Below are 17,419 nucleotides of genomic sequence, written 5' to 3'. Positions count from 1 at the left end.
TTTCCAAGTTTTATTCCTGTTTCTTTGGATTTTGAGGCAGGCATGGCTGTGAGCACATAAAGTTGGGACTTATAGTCTTTCATTAAGCAAAGCCAAGTATTTTAAGATTTTGAATCTGGTCGAAACCGGTTTGGCTCAGTGGTAGAGCGTCGGTCTGCGGACTGAAAGGTCCCAGGTTCAATTCCGGTCAAGGGCATGTACCTTGGTTGTGGGTACATCCCCAGTAGGAGGTGTGCAGGAGGCAGCTGGTCGATGTTTTTAGCTTTCTATCCCTCTCGCTTCCTCTCTGTGAAAAATCAATAAAATATATTTTATTAAAAAGATTTTGAATCTGTATCTATAGCATTAAGTGCAAATAACAGTAGGCACCTCTGATCTTGCTATATTGAGACAACTGCGGCTTCCTAATAGATGATCTTTGTCTAATTCATCTTTTTCATATTTCTCCCTTTATAAGGTAGACCAATTCAAGATAATGCATGTGTGACCTGAAGAACTTCCCATAAGAGTTTTCCAGTAGGCAAATTTGGTATGAGTTAAATGATCTGACACAAAGGAATGTGTCTTTTTTGAGAGACGTAGGCTCTTAATAGACTATCCAGATGAATGTAGTGTTTGGTTTCAGATATCTCTATAGTAAGGACCTAATTGACTGGAGAGTATTTGTAGTTTTTTTAGTTTCTAGGAAGATAAAGGACAGGTTAGCTGAGTTAACTTTAAGCCTCCATGTATATGTTTATGATGATTCTTAATACCTTTACCACCCCACCCTCTTTCCTTATGGACTATTTAAGGGATTTTATTCTGATCTCACTTGTATTTTTCTTTCCACAGGATGGATAGAATGACGGAAGATGCTCTTCGCCTGAATTTATTGAAACGGAGCTTGGACCCAGCAGATGAGCGAGATGATGTCCTGGCCAAGCGACTCAAAATGGAGGGGCACGAAGCCATGGAACGTCTGAAAATGTTGGCATTGCTCAAACGGAAGGATTTGGCAAATCTTGAGGTGTCTCATGAGTTACCCACCAAACAGGATGGCAGTGGTGTCAAGGGCTATGAAGAGAAACTCAATGGGAATCTCAGGCCTCATGGAGACAATAGGATTGCTGGAAGGCCAGGCAAAGAAAATATCAATGATGAGCCTGTGGATATGAGTGCTAGACGGAGGTATGGCTTGGTTCAGCTGTCTCTAGGTATAGGGTTTTCTCATAAATTAAGCCTATGAAAATAGAATGAATTCCAGCGAGAGGAGGGTGTTTTACATCCTAATATATATATCCCCCCACCCCCTTACCGGCCGGTGTGGCTCAATTGGAGTGTCTTCCCATGGACCAAAGGGTCTGAGATTCAATTCCCATTCAGGGACACATCTAGGTTGCTGGTTAAATCTCTAATTGGGGCACATTCAGGATCCATTTTTCTCTCTCCCACCCTTCTCTCTCTAAAAACCAATAAGTAAATAAAAACATTTTCAAAAATTATTTTTTAAAAAGTCTTCCCCCCAATGTGTTTTTATTTATTTAAAGAGTGGAAGGGAGAAACCTTGATTGATCTGTGTGTATTAAGAGTTTGAGTTAAGCCGAGACCGGTTTGGCTCAATGGATAGAGCGTCTGCTTGGGGACTGAAGGGTCCCGGGTTCGATTCCGGTCAAGGGCATGCACCTTGGTTGCGGGCATATCCCCAGTAGGGGGTGTGCAAGAGGCAGCTGATCGATGACTCTCTCTCATTGATGTTTCTAACTCTGTCTCTCTCCCTTCCTCTCTGTACAAAAAAATCAATAAAAAAATATTTAAAAAAAAAAAAAGTTTGAGTTAATGTTTAAATAAGACGTAAGAACATATTGCTTAGATTTATGTACTCCAAACTACAGTGAAGAGCTCAAGGTCTTAAGGAATAAGTGGGAAATGCCATTCTTCATCATCTTAGAGAAATAAGTAGGATTTTTAAAAAAAAAAAAAATATATATATATATATAATTGATTTTTAAAAAAATATATTTTATTGATTTTTCACAGAGGGGAAGGGAGAGGGATAGAGAGCTAGAAACATCGATGAGGGAGAATCATCGACCAGCTGCCTCCTGCACACCCCTATTGGGGATGTGCCCGCAACCAAGGTACATGCCCTTGACCGGAATCGAACCTGGGACCCTTCAGTCCACAGGCCAACGCTCTATCCACTGAGCCAAACCGGTGCCGGCAAATATAATTGATTTTAAAGGAGAGGGAGGAAGATATAGAAACATCAATGAAGAGAGAATCATTGATCAGCTGCCTCCAGCATGCCCCCCACTGGGGATGGAGTCCAAAACCTGGGCATGTGCCCTGACCAGGAATCAAACTGTGACCTTTTAGTTCTTAGGTTGATGCTCAACTACTGAGCCATGCTGGCCAGACACAAGTAGATTCTTTCAAGGCTAGCCCCATAAAGACCAAAACTAGAGTTGTTTAATAAATAAGCTCCAGGAACCCTAACCAGTTTGGCTCAGTGGATAGAGCATTGGCCTGCATGCTGAAACGTTCAATTCTAGTCAAGGGCATGTACCTTGGTGTCAGACACATCCCCAGTAGAAGGTGTGCAGGAGGCAGCTGATGTTTCTCTCTCATCGATGTTTCTAACTCTCTCTCTCCCTCTCTGTAAAAAATCAAAGTATATATTAAAAAATATATATATAATAAGCTCCTGGAGAACCAGTGTGGAACACTTAGATTTCAAATTTATTTCTAGATACAATAGTTTCTGAAGAAAGATACTAAGCAGAACTCTGGCAAATAGATGCAAGTTCCATATATATTTACATCTGTAGTGTCAGTCCTCCAGAAGGCCATAGACGTATTTGGCATTGTCCATTCCCTCAAGCCAAGGAGAACAGTACCTTCTTTTACCCTAACTCTTGACAGGATAAGATTATCATGGAGTTGTGATATAACCTCCTTTCTTATAGATCTCAGATAGCCAGGACCATGTTATTGGTATAATGAGCTATCTCCTTAGCAACATATTAGCTGTACCTGGTGTGGGCATCTAGGCTTTCCTGCCTTAAACCCTTCTTCACCTGTCAAACCAGCCATTTTCTTCTTGTTCCTACTAATGAAACAACCCAGAGGGGAGAGAGGTATAGGGAGAACATTTAAAATTTTAATTTACTCAGTGTGATGAGAACACTCTTATTTCCATTTCTGAAATCTGTGTCTTTGTCTCTGTAAGGAATTTAGAAAGGAAAAGTACTTTCGTTCAGGTTTCATCATCACTTACATTCTAGTGTCTTCTTTATCCTACAATTTGAGTTCTCTGTCTTCCCCTGTGTAAATCGGGACAGACCTAAGTTCCCTTGAAGTTTCAAAGACTTTTCTGTGAGCTTTCACTGTTGGACATACCTTAATTCTTTTTTCTTTCTGTCTTAGTGAGCCAGACCGCGGAAGGCTAACTCCCTCCCCAGACATCATCGTTTTGTCTGATAACGAGGCTTCCAGCCCCCGTTCCAGCTCCCGCATGGAAGAAAGACTCAAAGCAGCCAACCTAGAGATGTTTAAGGTAAAAAAAAATTTTTTTTAATGACAGAAATGTTTTTCTTCTCCTATTCTCTTTAATTCTGTAAGTATCCCAGTTCTGTTATTTTTATAGTTACTTGTTAGGTCAAAATAACTACCATTGATGATGCTTTTATAAATGACTAGAGGCCTGGTGCATGAGATTCGTGCACTGGGGATGGGGGGTGAGGTCCCTCAGCCTGGCCTTCACCCTCTTACAGTCAGTACCCCTCAGGGGATGTCCGCCTGTGGAGGGCGGGGGGCGAGGGATCAGGTAAGCTGGCAGTCAGACATCCCTCTTGCAGTCTGGGACCCCTCGCTCCTTACCGCCAGCCTGCTCCTTACCGCCAGCCTGCAGCAGAGGCGGGAGAGGCTCCTGCCACCACCCCGGTGCTCGCCAGACCCCAGGAACACAAAGATACTCCCATCACCACTTTTGCTTCTTGTGGAAGATGAAGGTTTCAGACCTAAAAGAAGGGATCATCTTGCAGGAAGGGACTCTGGGCACCTGCTACCATAGATGATAGTCTCCATGTTTCCTTAGGGGAAAGGCATTGAGGAACGGCAGCAGCTCATCAAGCAACTGAGGGATGAGCTGCGATTGGAAGAAGCTCGACTAGTGCTGTTAAAGAAACTGAGACAGAGTCAGCTACAGAAAGAGAACGTGGTTCAAAAGGTAATGTGCCCTAGAAATAAGGGATTGGGGGGGGAAACTGGATTGCGAATGGGCTGCCCCAGGTAGATTTTTTTTATTTTAAGCGTTCGTTTATCAACAAAATCTTGTTCCCCCCCACCCCCTTCATTTTCCCTCCTGGTCAGTGGGAGCTTCACACTGACAATAGTTTAAGTGTAGAAGTGGCCGAAACCGGTTTGGCTCAGTGGATAGAGCGTCGGCCTGCGGACTGAAAGGTCCCGGGTTCGATTCCGGTCAAGGGCATGTACCTGGGTTGCAGGCACATCCCCAGTGGGAGGTATGCAAGAGGCAGCTGATCGATGACTCTCTCTCATTGATGTTTCTAACTCCCTATCCCTCTCTCTTCCTCTCTGTAAAATATCAATAAAATATATTAAATAATAATAAAGTGTAGAAGTATACCACCTTGCCACTGTGGCTCAATTTGTTGAGCATTGATCTATGAACCAGGAAGTCACGATTCAATTCCCAGTCAAGGCACATGCCTGGGTTGTGGGCTGGATCCTCAGTAGGGGGTGTGCAGGAATCAGCTGATTGCTGATTCTCATCATTGATGTTTCTAGATCTCTCTCCCTCTCCCTTTCTCTCTGAAATCAATAAAAGTTGGGGGGCGGGGGAGTATAGAAGTGTACCAAATTTATACCTCTTTAGCCTTTTCTAACTGTCTCATTTTCTATTCTCTTTCCCAGACTCCAATTGTACAGAATGCAGCATCTATTGTTCAGCCATCTCCTGCTCATGTTGGTCAGCAGGGCCTATCCAAGCTTCCCTCCCGGCCTGGGGCCCAGGGGGTTGAACCTCAGAATTTAAGAACATTACAGGTATGTGACCCATAGTGGGATCTTACTGTCAGAGGGCCATGAAACAGGTGTAATTACTTCAGGCAGTCCTGTTGGTCCTTTATGGCCTGATTTAATCTACAGTAGGATGAATAACCCTCATCTTTCCACTCTAGTTTTTCTTCTCTAGAGAAGGTTTTTAGTTTGTAGGGTTAGGTAGCTTATAAAAATAAAATTAAAAATTAAAAAAAGGCCAGGGAATTTCTAGTGACTAATAAGGGTTTACAGTGATGGTAGACTTATTCTATATTTCTACTTAGCTATGTATTATAAACAATGTCTTCCCGTTAACATTTTGTGGAGCATTTTATCACCTATGACTAGTTCTTTTCCTCTTCTTCCCTTTCAGGGTCATAGTGTCATCCGTTCAGCAACCAATACCACCCTCCCACACATGTTGATGTCTCAGCGTGTTATTGCACCAAACCCAGCCCAGCTACAGGGTCAGCGCGGCCCGCCTAAGCCTGGCCTTGTACGCACCACAACACCCAATATAAATCCTGCCATCAATTACCAACCGGTAAGAGAGAGCCCTATGTGGTTACACAGAAATCTTTTATTTGCTTTCCCTGTTGAAAGAACTGTAGGTTTTACATTTTTGGACTGAGAGAAATTAAGACAACAAGGATAATTTTGATGGAACTTGGACAACTATCCCAAAAAGTGGAAGCATTGAGGGAATTATATGAAAATAGAGGTGGAGAAAAGAGATTATACAGTAGAGCATAATAAATTGAAATTATCTAGAAAAAAGAAGTCTCTAGGGAATATTTTTATTTTTTCCCTTAGCAGTTCTAGCTCAGTCACTATCATTTTTCTTTCCTATGTCCTGTAGTTTCTTTTCAATGAAGAAATTAGACACCTCCTGTCTTTTTCTTAGTTTGGGGGAAGCTAGGTAGTCTAAACTAAGATCAAATAATGTTTTCTGCCACAAAAACAAGAATTGGTCCTTTCTCCCATATATCATCACTGAACCTGTACTAAATCTATTCCAGCAGTCAAGTTCTTCTGTTCCCTGCCAGCGCACAACATCCTCGGCCATCTATATGAACCTTGCCTCCCATATCCAGCCAGGGACCGTGAACAGAGTGTCCTCACCACTTCCCAGCCCCAGCACCATGACCGATGCTGCCAACTCACAGGCTGCAGCCAAATTGGCTCTTCGCAAACAGCTAGAAAAGACACTCCTGGAGATTCCACCCCCTAAGCCTCCTGCTCCCTTGCTTCACTTTCTGCCTAGTGCAGCTAACAGCGAGTTCATCTACATGGTAGGCTTGGAAGAAGTCGTACAAAGTGTTATCGACAGTCAAGGTAAGACTTTTTTTTTTCTCTAATCAGTCTTTTTATCTAAGCAAGAGGTTGCCAAGCTGGTTGACATAAGCAGAGTATCAGGATATTGTGTAATATCAAATAACCTCTTCTTACTATATATATATATATATATAGTGTGTATTTTGTGTCTCTTGTTTATTTTTGCAGTGTATTGTTTTTAAATGGTGCCTAGCATAATTCATGCATAATTTGATGTCTAGAACACTTATTTTTAAAGTTGTGTTGTTTTTTGTTGTTGAGTTGTACTTTTTTTTTTTTTAATTGATTTCAGAGAAGAAGGGAGAAAGAGATAGAAACATCAATAATGAGAGAAAGTCATTGATCAGCTGCTTCCTGCATGTCCCCTCACTGGGGATTGAGCCCGCAATCAGGCGTGTGCCATGTCCTAGAATCAAACTGTGACCTCCTGGCTCATGGTCCACGCTCAACCACAGAGCCAAGTTGGCCAGGCTACAACACTTATTTTTAATATCAGTGTTTATGGGCATTGTGCTACATTATTATATTCAGTCCTTGTCATTAAGTTATTAAGCCTAAATTTCTAAACATACAAGTTTAGGGTAATACCTGACAGTAAAGTGTCAGAAGGGCTCAATATTGGCTAGAAATAGATCATAAAGTGAGTCATTTAGACACTAATAACTAAAAGTTATAAACACGTGACAAGGATAAATGCAGTCTGAGGTAAAGTGATGCTAAGAAGCAAAAGTATTGGCTGAGTTAGCTGGAGTCCTTTGAATCTAAATTGGCACTTTTTAAAATGGTAATAAGAAATCAGAAGACTCAGGTTCTTATGCCAATTTTGTTATTTAGGAACTATGTTTCTTAGTACCATTCCCATTTACAAAGGAGCAAAAGAAATCTATCTGAATTCACTGAAGTTATGCTGTTACAATCAAAGGAAATAAAGTATTTTGTAGAGTATTATTTTTGTAGAGTCTCTTTCTTAATTCAGGAAAGTAAACTCCTGGAAAAAGATTCCTTTGATGAAGAGAAACAAGATAGGAAATGTGAAACCACTGATTATTATTCTTGTTGGCATCTAGGCAAAAGCTGTGCCTCACTTCTGCGGGTCGAACCCTTTGTTTGTGCCCAGTGCCGCACAGATTTCACCCCTCACTGGAAGCAAGAGAAGAATGGTAAGATTCTATGTGAGCAATGTATGACCTCCAACCAGAAGAAGGCTCTAAAAGCTGAACACACCAACCGGCTGAAGAACGCTTTTGTTAAAGCCCTACAGCAGGAACAGGTAAGAATGATGACTTCTCACCAGCAACTTGTCCAGGTTGGGTTGTCCCTAAAGATAATTACTTCTAAATTAGAGAAGCTGTCTGTGTGATCCTCACAGTCCTGGTGGTCTCGGTTTCTGGATTGAAGTTCCTAAAACCTGGAGGCTTTGGTTCCCCTTTTTCCTACTTAACCGTTCTTTTTCCCACTTCCATTTGATTATTTCTGATTAGATAAGAGCACAGTGAGCGATATATAATGACTTGAGACTTGCCTTTCCCTAATAGCACTTAAGAAATTTCTTCTCAACTTTGTTTCCTCCTCACACAAATGGATTTTAATGGGAGGGGTTTGTATTTGGAAATCTCTTTGAGAGAAGTAATTATCTGCAGTCCATATTTGACAAAGAACTGACAATGGGAAGAATAGATATAAACTAGCCCAGTGAAGACTAGTGGGGCTAGAGTGTGAATACCACCTAAAGTATCAGAAAATGACTCTGTCTTGAAGAGGGGAGTATGTGTTGGGAAACTCACTCATATTCTTTTCCCCATCAGACCCTTTCCAGAACCTCTGGAAAATGTTAGATAGGAGTCAAAAATAAAATCCCAATAACTCATCAACCATAGGTCAGCTCATCACCACTACCCAGCCAGCTTCTGAGAGCCAGCTTCCCAGGAGGGAGGGGCCCCTTAGTCAGTGAAACATGATGGCTACTTGTACCCTAATATCTTAGTGCATTGTGCCCCAGCATCGCACCCCACCAAACTCTGGCCTTTTTTATATCCCTTCAACTAGCTGGCAGCAATAGAGATAAGACCTCTAGGTTTTCTGGTTAGGAAATTGGGTGCTGTCCTGCCCAATTTGACCTGATGACTCCCAACAGGAAATTGAACAGCGATTACAGCAGCAGGCAGCCCTCTCCCCCACTACGGCTCCAGCTGTGTCCAGTGTCAGTAAACAAGAGACCATAATGAGACATCATACACTTCGGCAGGTGAGGAATTATCTCAGGGTTTGTCAGCTCTTTATCCCAACTGGTTTTTCCTTCTTCGGGAAGTCATAATCCTGCACTCTCATGTTCTTACTCCCTCGCTTAAACTTTCCCTATGAAAGAGTTGTGATGAACTGTCTCCTCATCGTTGCAGGCTCCACAGCCCCAAAGCAGCCTCCAGCGTGGCATACCCACATCTGCCCGTTCGATGCTTTCCAACTTTGCACAGGCACCCCAGCTATCTGTGCCAGGGGGCCTCCTTGGGATGCCAGGTAAGAAGGGTTGATCTGAGAACTTTTCTCAGGGGTTAACTAGTTAGTACCCAATCCTATAGCAGCACCTTTAAGTAAATTGTTCCTTCTTTTGTTTTCTACTCTTTCTTTAGGTCCTACTTTCTTCCCTCTTTTTTATATGGCAAATTTTAAAAAATCTTTATTAATGAAAGCATTACATATGCTCCCCAACGTTCCTTTTTTTTCCATTGACCCCCTCCACCCGCCCTTACCCCTGCACCCTAGGCCTTCACCACCCTATTGTCTATGTCCATTGGGTTGTGCATATATGCATACAAGGTCTTTGGTTGATTACCTTCCGCCCACTGACTCTCCCCAGCCTTTGCTCAGAGGTTTTGCATTCTGTTCCATGCTTCCATGCCTCTGGATTCACTCTGTTCTTCAGTTTATCTTGTACTTGTCTTCCTCTGACTTATTTCACTTAGTGTGATACTCCCCAGGTCCCTCCATGCTGTCTTAAAGGGCAAGAGATTCTTTTTTTTTTTTTTTTTTTTTTTTACTGCTGCATAGTATTCCACTGTACCACAGCTTTTTTTTATCTACTCGTCTACTGATGGATACTTGGACTGTTGCAGATCTTAACTATTGTAAAGTGTGCCGCTATGAACATAGGGATGCATAATTCTTTCTGATTGGTGTTTTGGGTTTCTTAGGATATATGTCTAGAAGTGGGATCACTAGGTCAAATGGCAGTTCCATATTTAAATTTTTGAGAGAACTCCATACTGTTTTTCCATAATGGCTACACGAGTCTGCGTCCCATCAGCAGTGTACTACTAGGGTTCTCTTTTCTCCACATCCTCCCCAGCACTTGTCTTTTGTTGATGGTAGCCATTCTGACAGGTGTGAGATATTTTATTGTTTTAATTTGCATCTCTGATGATCAGTGATGACTTTGAGCATTTTTCATATGTGTCTTGGCCATCTGTATGTTCACTTTGGAGAAGTGTCTATTTAGGTCCTTTGCCCATTTTTTAATTAGATTGTTTCTCTTCCTTTTAAATTGTATTAGTTCCTTATATATTTTGGATATTAACCCTTTATCAGATATATCATTGCCAAATATGTTCTCCCATACAGTGGGCTCTCTTTTCATTTTGTTGATGTTTCCTTTTGCTGTGGTTCCATTTTTTTATTTTCTCCTTAGTTTCCTTTGCCTTAGAAGATGTATCCATAAACATATTGCTATGGAGATGTCTGAAATTTTGGTGCCTATGGTTTCTTCTAGGATTTTTATGGTCTCACAATTTACATTTAAGTCCTTTACCCATTTTTAATTAATTCTTGTATATTGGTTAAGTTGGTGGTCTAGTTTCATTTTTTTGCATGTATCTGTTCAATTTTCCCAACACTATTTATTGGAGACTGTCTTGACACTATTGTATGCTCTTGCCTCCTCTGTCAAATATTAATGGAGTATAATGGCTTGTGCCAAATTCTGGGGTCTCTGTTCTGTTCCATTGATCTGTATGTTTTATATGGCAAATGTTTGCTAAATTTATATTACATGGTAAGCATAGTGTCCAACGGTTTTGGTGGTGAAACTGACAAAGTTCCTTCCATTAGAAATTTAATGTCTAACATGCCTACTTGGTGGGCATGTGGTTACTCATCTCTTTTGGCCAGAACAGTAGAACCAACTGTTCTAATCCCGTTTGATCCAGGTTGCCTTTCCATGGTCAGCAGCCCCAAAACCAAAGCAGATTCAATGATTTCATCTCTTTGTCTTGGTTATTTTCTTCTCACCACAGTTTTTTTTTACTTGCCTATATCATCAAGACATCACGTTTATTCTTCTTGAAGGATTGAAGTTTCAGGAAGACCTCGTTCCCTAAAACTTAGAGCAAAGGGTAGTTGCTACAAAAACAAAGTTAGCTGAGCCCGGACAGAAGTAGGCAGCGTCTGATGTTTTCTCCCATCTCCAGCTTTGCAGCCTTAAGTAGCAGAAGAAGGCATCATTTCCTTTTTAATTTCTGTTCCCACTTTTGTCTCCTGGGTCTAGGTGTCAACATTGCATACTTGAACACTGGCATCGGAGGACACAAAGCCCCCAGTTTGGCAGACCGACAGCGGGAATACCTTTTAGACATGATCCCTCCCCGGTCTATATCGCAATCCATTAGTGGACAGAAATAACGCCTGTTCCACTTGTACTGCCCCAATCTTGAATCCTTTACCCCTCTCCTCTCCCTTTGGCCCTAACTTCCGTCGCATGCAGTGCCTGTACTGGTGCCTACCATACACGGAAAACAAACAGAAGACAAAAAATAGAAATCAACAAGAAAACACAAGCCCTGCCCCACCACCTCCCTTTTATTTCATACTGCTGCGATCTGTTCTTCTGCCGCTCTGTCTCCTCTCTTCCGTTTTCTTGTAACAGTGAGGTGGATATTCACCTCCGGTAGAGGTGAGAATGAGGTCCTGGGGAGAAATTTAAGCCCTCCTGACATGTGTTTCTAAAGTTGTTTTTATGCTGTAATGATTATTACTATTTTTAATGATGTTGTGTGTCCTCCCTCTGTTCAGTGGACGGTTAAACCTCCCTCCCCCCATATTTTTCTTTTTTGTGTCCCCCCCCTTTTTTTCTTTTTCTTTTCTTTTTCTTTTCCCCCCCAATAAACACAAATTACATTCAATAGTAGGAGCATTGCAGTAGGGTCCCAGCTGCCAGGTAAAACATGACCAGGAGTATTAGGGCAGAGTTTTTAAGCACTTAACCAGGGGAGGTGGTGGCCTCAACCAAGGAGAAACAGCACACCCACTGTGGAGTCTCTGGATTGGACAGTTCAGGAGGCAGTGATAGGATTGAAGTTGGGCTCTGAGAATGAGGGGAAAGAGCCTAGAGGGAGAAGCTTTAAAACTTAACCATCCTACAACTGACTCAGAGAAGGGGGAGAAAGTCTTCCTCCCGAGACCAGGTCCTAGCCTCCTGGATGCTGGGGAATAAGATTGGTCTCCTGCCTAGTGGAGTCGTGGAAGTCTATTCCAGGCTCACTAGCCCAAATTAATTATTTCATCTTATTTTCTTATAAAAATTTTTCCTATCCCCCATTTTTTTATTCTGGTAACCACAGCCCCCCATTGTTCCCAGCCTGAGTTTGTTGGGTGACCTAGAGTTGGGATGGGCATGAAATGATAAAGGGAGGAAATAGACTTAGGAAGGAAGGGCTTTCTCTCCTGACAGTTGAGGCTCACATTTGTCCGTCTTCACCCTCCGAGTGCCAGGAGGTGAGGGTGAGGCACCTAATCAAGTTGGATTCTTGCCCTGACCCTGCTGCACTGACTGCAGAGCCAACTGCTCAGAACCAGAGCACTCATGTCCAAACCAGCTTTAGGCCTCTGCTAGGAAATTGTCGCCATCCACCCCCTCGAGTTGTATTAATTGTGCCCTGCCCCCTTCCTTAAGTGCTACTAATGTAGAGAATGAATTTAATTGTGCAATGTTGCTGTTTTGGGGACTGGGGAGATGAGTATCCCATTTACTCATACGGTGGGGGAGGGATGGGGACCCGGCTGTTTTTTGAGGTCAGGGAAGTCCCGTAAAAGCGGGGTTTCTGCTCTCACAGTGTACACCCACCTGCCTCTCCAGCTCTAAAAGCTACCACGGTGCTGGAAAGGGATGCTCTCAGCAGAGAGGTGTGAAGAGTTGTTTAATATTTTGCCCTTGAAAGCCACCTGGGGAAGTTCCCCCACTTTTATTTTTAAAAATTAAATATTTTTTTTAAAATAAGAAGGCACTTTTAAAATTAACACACACACACACACTGCACATCTTCCCTATAAAGTTTGGGGATGGGTGGGAGAAGGAGCTAGAATCAGGCTCAGCTCTCTCCACTCTGGCCTCTATTCCCCATTCTGCAGAGCCACCGTGGGTGATTAGACTGGCCTTACAAGGCCTTCCTGGCGCTTTTCTTTCCTCCCTGCCCCCAAATTCATTGAGCACTTAATAAAGGAGCAGAGCTACAGCCTATGTCTGTGCTCCCCCAGTGGTGAATGATCTGGAAGCTAGACGCTAGGAACAGGTAGTGATGGGTTGTTTCGAGTATTTTTCCGGGGAATGTGTTACCCCTGACTGTAAGTGGTGGGAGGGGGGTGTTAATGGAGCTGGGTGTGGTATTATTTTAAAATTATAAAAATATATATATATATATATATATATATAAAGATATATTCTTACATGTCTTCTTTGCCCTCTGTGCTTTGAAAGCACTGGATAAATCGTTTGGTTTTGCTTTTCTGTCTTCCATGAAATTGGAAGATTTTTAAATATTTTCCCTACAAGTCATCTTGCCTTTGTGGCATGTCTGTCTAGCCTCCCCCTCCTCCCCCCCATGATGAAGTGCCATTTCTGTTATGTCTCCCCTCCCCCAGCTCAGAGGCGCTCAGAGGTACGAGGTGCCCAAGTTTGTCAGTTGAGATTAAAAATAAGAAACAGAGAATGTGCAATATCGTTTGGGTGGGGTCTGTCTCTACCCTGAACTGAGCCCCTTCCCTGGGAGCCAGGCCACCCGTAGATGGTGTTTGGAAGTCAGATGTATAGAGAAGGGGGAATGATGGGGAAGGAAAGCCTATAGTTGAGCGCCTGCCAAGGTGCTGAGGCAGTGGGGAGAGGGTGGAGTCTTTCCTGTTTGTCTCCCCTCGGGGTCAGTTACATAGAGGCTGCTGATTCACTAGTAAAGCTCCATGACCCTTTGCTCAATCGCTGAGGTTTGATTTCTTACCCTCTCTTCTCATTTTCATACCCTTCCCAGGGATTAGTGATGGGGGTAAGGTTCCCCTAAATCATGGTAAAGTATTAGCCTTCCACCTCCTTCCCTCCCTCCCTCTTCCCTGTCTTCCTCATTTCTCTACTTTTTCATCCCTGATTGCCTTGAGTCCCTCCAACCTTGTTGTTGCTGTCCAGCCCCAGGCCTTGGCCCCATAGACACTAAGCTAAAGACAGGAGGACAGACCCTCTGTTGAGGCTTATCTCTACCCCTGGAGCTCTGAAGCTCAGGGTACTACAGAGAGGATCCTACTAGTTCTGCCTGGCTTTCTCCGTCCCCAAAGCCTCTGAAAGCAGTCGTTTATGGATGGTGCTTACTCCCTAGAAGCCTGAAACAGGTGGATGAGTGGTAAGGCTTGGGTAAAGCTGAGGGACCGAGGCCCTTACTTGTCTCTTTTCTTTTTCCTTTTTTCCCTTTTTTTCCCCCTTTTTTTTCCCTTTTTTTTTTCTTCTTTTTTTTCCTTTTTCCCTTTTGTCACTTGACCACAGCATCTGGACTTCCTTCATCCCTGGAATAAGTATTTCCCCCCCACATTTTTGTATGTATGTATGGTAGACATTTTTTTTAAAACAGAGATGTGTTCCTGCTTTGGTTATCTTTCCTTTCCCCTTTAAAAGAATTAGCTATAGAACTGCTTTGTAAAGATGCTTCTTGATATTTTACTTTTGTTCCTTTTCCCCTTCCACTCCCTTTTCTCCCCATTCCTCCAGAAGGCATAACCCTTCTCTCCACCCCACCCCAGTCCTAGGCTCCCTTCCCCTCCAACAAGACCTTCATTAGCTTATGATATTTGCTGCCGAGATGTTATAACAAGGACTCATTCGTGTATATAAGCTATTTCTTGATTCATTTAAAAGGAATTGTACATTGTGTAGAAAAAAAAAGCTGAAAAAGAGAAAAAAAAGCCCTAGCCATGGATATTGTGAAACCGTGTTATGTCATTTTGTAATGTGCCCGTTTGTGTATGATCCGTGCAAAAGGGTTTCTGGGGAAGGGGAGGAAGCAGGGAGGCAGGGCTGTGGAGGGTGGGCAGGAGAGTGGGCCCAGCACACTGAGACTGGCAGCTGCTCCAACCCCGTCCCTCCGTAGAGAAGCCACCTCCCCCACCACCCACCCCTCATTTGTGCCTTGCCTCCCCACCCTGGAGTCTTCCCTCCAGGTCACCAGCACTGCCTTGGCAGAGCCCACTCCTACCCTAACCTGCCCACCCTCCCTCCCCCCCAGCATTAGGGTGATACTGTGGGAAGTGCTGGGGGTTGGGAGGTAGCCGAGGATTGGGGCAGTTCCTGGGGGCATTGAAACCAAGTATTATGAATTGTAATTGTATTTGCACTGTTTTTCCCCCCTCTTACTGCATCAGCATATATACAATATACCTATATAACAAAATTTAGTGTCAAGCTTTCTTATGCAAGGGGTTTCCCCTACCTCACCCCCACTCCAAAAAAAGAACTTAGTTTCATGGGCCTTTGAGAGAGGGGATTGCCAGGGGACGATAGAGAGAAAGGACTTGAACAAGTCATCTAAGAAAGTCTCACCTGGGGAGAGCCCTGTCCATCTGCACACAGTGTAGGCTTTGTAAATTGGGGTGAGGCTGGGCTGCTATGAAAGCTAAGGCTCCTAGTCCAGACTTGAAAGTAAAGAGAACCACAACACGAAGTGGGGTGTGGTTGTAGGCACAGTCTGAAGACCTGGGTCTAGTCCCAAACTTTCCTGTAACTTGCTATGGTAGAATTGATTTTCTGGGTCTCAGTTTTCTTATTTATGAAATTGCAATGGAAATCATCTTGCCAAGTTAATGCTATGCTTCCTCTCCAGCCTGCGAGCAGTTTGAGGTGAGAAGTTTGGGCTGGAAAACCAGGGAGGAGCCAGAGTAACGATGCCCCGGGAGAGCTGCCAGGTTTCTGCCGTGACTCTCGGTTTGGGAAAGGCCGCAGAGTTTGTCCAGGACATCAGTAAACCTGTGACATCTTTGCCCTGTGCCTCTAGTCATTGAGGGTATGGACCCGGCCTCAGGCCGCACCTCACAAACAGCCACAGGATCCTTAAGGGTGGAGGTGACCGGTGACTGCCCCAGGTTAGTGGCCAGTGACTTACACCCTTTCTGAGCTTCTGGTTGTGAAACTTCCGTCATCTTGGTGACACAGTAGGAGAGCTCACACATAGTCCCCATCTTGTCTCCTTCCCTCGTATCTCCTCGGAATCACCTAAAGACGGCTGTCCCGCACAGTCTGTCTGTCAGGGCCCTGTTTCCCGCAGCCTGGCTGAGGCTCCACACACTAGGTTCTTGGGGGGAAGCTGGAGAGGCTACAGGATGATGGCTGAGGCCCTGATGGCGGCGGAAGGAGAGACGGGGTGGAGGGTGGGGAGCAGGGAGGTGGGATGGGGAATGGCCTTTTCTGAATAGGGTGGATGGGAGGGGAACAAGACCCTTTTGCACAACCCTCTTTTAAGTTTCCTTTTTCTTTTCTTTTTTTAACGCATTCTAATTTTCTGCATTGTGTTTGGGAATTAAAATGAAAAAAAAACTAAGACCAATAGAAACTGGGTTTCAAAAAGGCAAATACACTCCCATCTGTTTCAGATGCTGCTGAGCATTTCAGTAGTGACAGATTCAAATAATAAGCTAATTTTTGGAGAAAGGATTAAAAGAAAAAAAAACTTTGTAATATTTATCACTTGCAAGCTATGTTTAATAAAGAAAGGAATGGTTTCTAAACTTTCCTGTGGCTTGTGCTTTAGTCGTGGTGGGCAGTGGGGAGGTTTTTAGGGATAATTGGGAGATGGGCTCTGGGTTGTACTCCCTATAGTCATGGGGTACCTTTGGTTTGTACCCTCTCCAATTGTGATGATTACTTAAAGCCCTTACCTACATCTGTGTTCATATTCCCCTCCATGTGGAGCCAGTGTTCCAGAAGCTTCTGACCCCACTTTAGTTACCTGATGACTTAAGGTCTAAAGGTACCTGGAAGGAGGTAGCATTTAATCCAAAGTCTGGGTCTCCATTGTGTGCTAGGTAGAGGTGTTTCCTAGCCCTCCCCAGCCCTGCCCTGCATACTGCTCTAGTCTCTAGTGACTGAATTCTTTGTGACATGCTGGTTTCTTCAGGTGGGGACCTTATACTAGCAGCTCACACTGCTCTTAGCAAACTGCGGAATCATTCCTTAGTCTGTATGCACCATCTCCTAAAAACCTAGAATGCTCTGTGTGCCACCTTAACCCACTCCCCCATGTTTTCCTTTCAATGCATTCATTCACCAGTCACCCAGAGTAAACAAATGCACACAGCTGGCCTGAACCAGTTAAAACTGCTGCAGAGCGCTGGGGTGGGCTCAATGGTTAGAGCATGGCCTGCACACTATAGGGTCTCTGGTTCCATTCCAGGTCAAGGGCACATACCTGGGTTGCAGATTCGCTCCTGCCCTGGGTTGGGTTGGTGCAGGAAGCAGCCAGTCGACGTGGCTCTCTCAAATCAATGTTTCTCTCTCTCTTCCCCTCTCTCCCTTCTACTCTGAAAAAGCAATGGCAAAAACATCCTCAGGAGAGGATTAATAAAAAACAAAAACTGCAGAAAGGCCACGTGACATCAGAACCAATTACCATGCCCAGAAAGGTGTGATAAACATGCTAACCATTGTTTACAAGCCATGACTCTTGGATTTAAATATGTAGACTGTATTTGTAGATATATAATATTTATTGTCAGTGAAATTACTAGTGTTTTCTCCAACATATGGCCT

The 17,419-nt window shown here is 43.6% G+C and overlaps 1 protein-coding gene across 4 annotated transcripts in view; it reads left to right on the top strand.

Moving 5' to 3' along the window:
* Positions 1–16,398, top strand: part of GATAD2B (GATA zinc finger domain containing 2B) — a 66,749-nt gene extending 50,351 nt beyond the window's left edge. For 3 of the 4 annotated variants that reach the window (XM_084866796.1, XM_084866798.1, XM_084866797.1), the window contains exons 2-11: positions 835–1,170; positions 3,409–3,538; positions 4,079–4,210; positions 4,918–5,049; positions 5,417–5,587; positions 6,063–6,378; positions 7,446–7,648; positions 8,513–8,623; positions 8,775–8,892; positions 10,916–16,398. In XM_084866796.1, coding sequence (XP_084722922.1) covers positions 836–1,170; positions 3,409–3,538; positions 4,079–4,210; positions 4,918–5,049; positions 5,417–5,587; positions 6,063–6,378; positions 7,446–7,648; positions 8,513–8,623; positions 8,775–8,892; positions 10,916–11,049 — 1,782 coding nt within the window. In that variant the 5' untranslated portion in view covers position 835 and the 3' untranslated portion in view covers positions 11,050–16,398. The remainder of the gene's footprint in view (positions 1–834; positions 1,171–3,408; positions 3,539–4,078; positions 4,211–4,917; positions 5,050–5,416; positions 5,588–6,062; positions 6,379–7,445; positions 7,649–8,512; positions 8,624–8,774; positions 8,893–10,915) is intronic. The other variant, XM_084866799.1, reaches the window with a different exon arrangement.
* Positions 16,399–17,419: the final 1,021 nt, after the last annotated feature.

This window comes from Pipistrellus hanaki, assembly GCF_964339955.1.
Source record: "Pipistrellus hanaki genome assembly, chromosome: 18".
In the NCBI taxonomy this organism is placed as follows: Eukaryota; Metazoa; Chordata; class Mammalia; order Chiroptera; family Vespertilionidae; genus Pipistrellus; species Pipistrellus hanaki.
This window is presented reverse-complemented; position numbering and strand designations above follow the sequence as displayed.